The 5,052-nt window shown below is 38.3% G+C and overlaps 1 protein-coding gene across 1 annotated transcript; it reads left to right on the plus strand.

The window, feature by feature from the left end:
* Window positions 1-618: 618 nt before the first annotated feature.
* LOC121966280 (N-acylneuraminate cytidylyltransferase-like) lies at window positions 619-4,178 on the plus strand (the record flags this gene model as incomplete). The annotated part of the gene is made up of 6 exons (XM_042516385.1): window positions 619-787; window positions 1,739-1,872; window positions 2,004-2,098; window positions 2,428-2,599; window positions 2,680-2,845; window positions 3,549-4,178. Coding segments are annotated over 6 exons (951 nt in total), but the record flags the coding sequence as incomplete, so codon positions are not given.
* Window positions 4,179-5,052: the final 874 nt, after the last annotated feature.

A 5,052-nucleotide genomic window follows, 5' to 3' on the forward strand; every position in this document is an offset into this window, starting at 1 on the left:
TCAGGCTGCTAATTACAGCGCAAATAAAAGAGACTTTATATCTTTATGTGTTTTGTATCTACAGCCTGTCGACATATTATTGGCCTGGCTGATCATTAAGGCATTTTTCCAATTATCTGTATCTGTGGAAGCTATTTTTATTCATTCATTTTTTATTTATAAAAAAAACAAAATTAAAGATCAGAGTTTCAGTCCTGATCAAACATTTTCTAAAGGCATTTTTCCTAACGTGCTCGTCACACGGCTGTGTGTAACTCTGGAGTCTAAACATCTACAAGGTCTCGATCCTGCAGGATTTTAACCTTCAGACGCCCTGGAGCCTCCACACATGCCAGCATGCAGACAGTGAAGGACTCTGAAGTCCTTAAAAAAACTCTAAACCACCACCGAAAATGAGTTCTGCATCGTTGTACAGTTATTGTTATTCATGGCGACACTCACAGTAGGCTCGGGCGGTATGTAATATTGTATTCATTCGAATAACAGGCGAGAAAGTCTGCGTGCGGCGGGGGGACTGGTGGTGGATCGGTCAAACAAACACGGACTTGCAACCAGGAGATTGCTGTTTGTGTCCCGTTTGAAACTCTGACACCTCGGCTGCATATTTAACCTTTTTTTTGTCTGTTTTTAGAGGTGGATGTGATCTGCAACATTCAGGCTACGTCACCGTGTCTCCATCCGTTCCATCTGAGGGAGGCCCTGGAGATGATCACGCTGCAGGGCTTTGACTCGGTCTTCTCCGTGGTCCGGAGGCACCACTTCCGCTGGAAGGAGGTCAAGAAAGGATGTAAGTCAACGGTCCACATTTCAGCCGAGATTTAATCTGCAGCGACAGATGACGCAGACTACATCACATGTAGCTCCAGTCTAATCCCAACAGTTATGAGACTTTTATTGATATAATTTAGTGGTTTTAATGACCAATGCAAGAAGTTTGTTTATCTCTGCAACTGATGATTTATTTGTCATAAAGATTTACACAAAAAATAAGTTTAATCGATTCTAATTACCATATACTGGTATTTATATGGTAATATAAATAAATACCATATACAGGTGTATTATAATGGTATATAGGAGATGTGGATCATTGAAGTGCCTCAATCCTTGTCTCAAACTATGCTGCGCTTGGTGCTTGAAATTGACGGAGTGGGGCCTAGAAATCCTTGAAAAGTCCTTGAATTTGATGTTCAAGACAGTGTGGGAACCCTGTTTTGGTTTTGTGTGTTTTTTTGACAGTTTTTCAAACTATTGTGATACACATAATTCACACAATCTTCAGGCGTGGTCACTCCTAACTGATAATACAAATGAAACGCGTTCGTTAGGTAATAAGAAACGGTCTCTTGTTAAAGCTGTGTGTGGTAGGATGAACCTTTTAACCCCGTGATTCTCAGCGTATGGCCCACAATCCACATCTGGTCCCCCAATCATTTTCTAATTCATAATAAAAATAAAGTGACTCAAACCGGTGATTGATTTTGTACTTTAAGGATACATAAGGTGCCGAAGTGCATAAAACAGCATCAAAATAGAGCTTATTTATAAAATAAAGTGCAACTGGAGAATCTCTACACCCGCTGACAGAGGTCCTCGCTAACCTCTAATGTCCCAAAATCCGAGAAACATCCTAAAATCTGAGAAACGTCCTGAAATCCTAGAAACATGTCGGGGCCTGCCGAGCCCTCGAGCAAAGCTGAGTGTCCCTGTTTTTAACCCCTTACCTGCCTGCTTCCAGCGGGTGAGTTGACGGAGCCGTTGAATCTGGACCCGGCCAACCGTCCGCGGCGTCAGGACTGGGACGGCGAGCTGTGCGAGAACGGCTCGTTCTACTTCACCACCAGAGACCTGGTGAACGGAGGAATCTTGCAGGTAACTGACGTGCGCTCAGACCTTGAATGAGCAGCGATTTGCAAACTCTGAAACCTTTTTCCTAAATTTAACACTCATTATTCGTTTCGTGTTGCTGCTGCTGTCACATTCCTACGTCTCGCTCTCTCCAGGGCGGTAAGGTGGCGTACTACGAGATGATGCCAGAGTACAGCGTGGACATCGATGTGGACATCGACTGGCCCGTGGCAGAGCAGAGGGTTCGCAGGTGAGGTCAGGGCTCCTAAAGTCATGGAAAACCTGGAAACATCATGGAATTTCACAATAACATTTTCCTGGCTTGGAAAAGTAGTGGAACTATTTTATTTATTTTTTTTCTTAAAATGTATTTTGAAAGAAGACCATGGGTTTGAAAGCATGTTTTCTTTAAAAGTTTTCAACAATTTTTATCGAAAACTGTTTTTTTTTTTTTTTTTTTTTTAAGAAAACTGGTTTTTCTGCCGTTTCACAGATTTTGTCCAAAAAGTCGTAATTTCTTTACCCGCTCTTTTGTTCCTCTTCTTTTTTACATCCAGTCTGCACTTCTTCTCCCCACAGGTACGGATACTTCGGTCGGGCCTCGCCGGAGGTGGTTCGCCTGATGTTCTGCAGTGTTTCCGGATGTCTGACGGACGGGAGGATCTTCCTGTCGGTGTCCGGAGAGGAGATGGTGTCCATAAACAGCAGAGACACGGAGGGCATCCGCATGCTGCAGAGAGAAGAGATGGAGGTTTGAATTTGTCGTCTCTCTAAAAAGCGTCGTTGACTTGGGTCAGGTGATCTGATCGCACGCTGTCTCGACTCCTGCAGGTCGTGCTGTTGACCTCCAGCGCGGACCCCGTGGCCCAGTCGCTGGCGGACAAACTGGCCAAGAGGACGGGCTGCCAGGTCGTCCAGGTGAGCGAGGAGCCGCTGAACGACCTGAAGCCGCTGCTGGAGCAGAGGAGGCTGGAGTGGAAGGACGTGGCCTACATGGGTACATCAGCCTTTTTAGTATTTACTAAAATGTCATCCGTTTATTTTATTTATATTCATATTTAAATAAGATTTAAATTAAAATGGATATTTTGCCAATTATCAGCCAGCTTTGTGTGGTGACAGTGTGAGCTGGATGTGTAAATGCACCGTGGTTAAAATTCCCTCCATTCCCTCAAATGTTTTAAAGAAAATGTGACTTCTAAAGTTTTTCTTAAAAAAAAAAAAAAATTACCAAAATGTTAAAAGGAAAAAAACAATATTTTTTTTCTTTAAAAATTGCAATAATTTTTAAAGGAATAAGGCAAAAAAAAAAAACGTGCTACGAGTTTGTAAGTCATGTTTTGAATATGAATTTCAATAAATAAATTAATAATTTTTTTTCTCAAAAATGTCCAACATAAAAAGGTTTTTTTCTGTTAAATTTCAAAAGAAAGCAAATCACCTTTTCTTAAAAATAAAAAATATTTAAAAAAAAAAGAAAATCACCCACATTTAAATACAAAATATAGTTTTTTAAAGTTAGTTAGTATGCCCCTCCCCTCCAGCCAAAATAAAAAACGTAAGTCTGTCCGCGGTGCTTCAGCATTATTTGTCATGCTTCCCTCTTTTTGCATCACCTTCAGTGATCTCATAAATAACAAATAGCCCCTGATTTATTTGAAATATTCTGCTCTAATCCTGTGCACGTTTCGTCCTCTCAGGAAAAGAGAAACAGGACGTCATCTGTCTGAGCCTGGCGGGTTTGAGCGGCGTGCCTAATGACGGTCTGCCGGTCGCCAAAAACGCTGCAGAGTACACGTGCCGCAGCGTCGGCGGGATGGGAGCCGTGCGGGAGTTTGCCGAGCACATTCTGCTGCTTAAAGAAAAAGCGAAGGCGCAGAAGGATCAGCAGCGAATCAACCGCCACGACTTCTGATGCCGAATGTGAATCAGTCTGATCCACATGGAAGAGATTTACAGTTTGTGCACAAACAATAGAAATAATCACATAATGTACTTAAAAATAGTACTTTAAAATGTTATAAATAATAGTTTTTTATAAGATGTACGAAGGAGGATTAGGCCGTGTTAATAAAAAAAGAAAATCTTTGATTGAATGAAGTAAAAAAAAAATACGGGAATTAAGTTGTAATTTTTAGGGAAAAAAGTCACAATATTATGAGATTAAACTCGTAAATTTTCCAGAAGAAAAGTGTATTATTACGCAGTTAAACTTGTAAATTTACATGGCGAAAGTTGCAGATTGAACTGGATATTACTTTTTTTCTCGTACAGTTACGAGTTTATTTAAGTAATATAATAATAATTAATAATAATAGTTTAATCACATAATTTACGCCATTTTTTCTCTTTAATTTACAGGTTTAAATGTAAAATTTTGACTTTTTTTCTTGTAAATTTGCTAGTTTAATCACTTTATATAAAAACTTTTTTTTTCCTGAAAATATACATATTTAATCAAAAACATTTCTCTTAAATTTAAAAGTTAAATCAATTTTTTTTGTTGCAAATTTACTGGTGTAATCTTGTAATATTATGACTTTATTCTCGAAATCTGAGATTTTTTTATTAACACGGCTCTTATCCTCTTTTGTAGAGATGAAAGTTAGCAGAATTTAGATAAATTTTATGAATGCTCTTAAGCCATTTTCTGAAAATAAGTAATTTCAGTCATGCTGTGAGAATTACAGCAGAATCAGAAGTTAACTAACGGTTAATTTTTAATTCTCATTCACAAAGACACAACACTTAGCCAACAGCCAAATATTAGCTTGAAATAGTTACTGATGCGGTAAAATGTTTATTATTTTTATTTTTTTTTTTACAGATTTGCCTGTAACTTCAGTTCTTAAAGGTACATTTTTTATATATATTTTTTAATAACACCAAATATTGCCCTAAAATCCTAACATATGATGCTATGTAACAAACAAAAAGAGCATGTTATTGTTATTATACAGATATTATTATGAGAGATAAATTTGTTTTTTATATATAAATTGAAGCATTTTAAACCAAACTTTAATAACAAGCTCAGTGTCCCAGAAATGTCAAAATATGTCATTTTTTGACAGATTTTCTGCACTCTTTTACCCGTAAACATCACGGCAGAACTTATCGTCCCATCGCGCAGTATGTTTTATCTTTTTTGTGCTACTTTATACCCTGAAAGCATTAGTTTAGTTGTTTTTTATAAATATGTTA

Source organism: Plectropomus leopardus, unplaced genomic scaffold (assembly GCF_008729295.1).
Source record: "Plectropomus leopardus isolate mb unplaced genomic scaffold, YSFRI_Pleo_2.0 unplaced_scaffold2385, whole genome shotgun sequence".
Lineage (NCBI taxonomy): Eukaryota > Metazoa > Chordata > Actinopteri > Perciformes > Serranidae > Plectropomus > Plectropomus leopardus.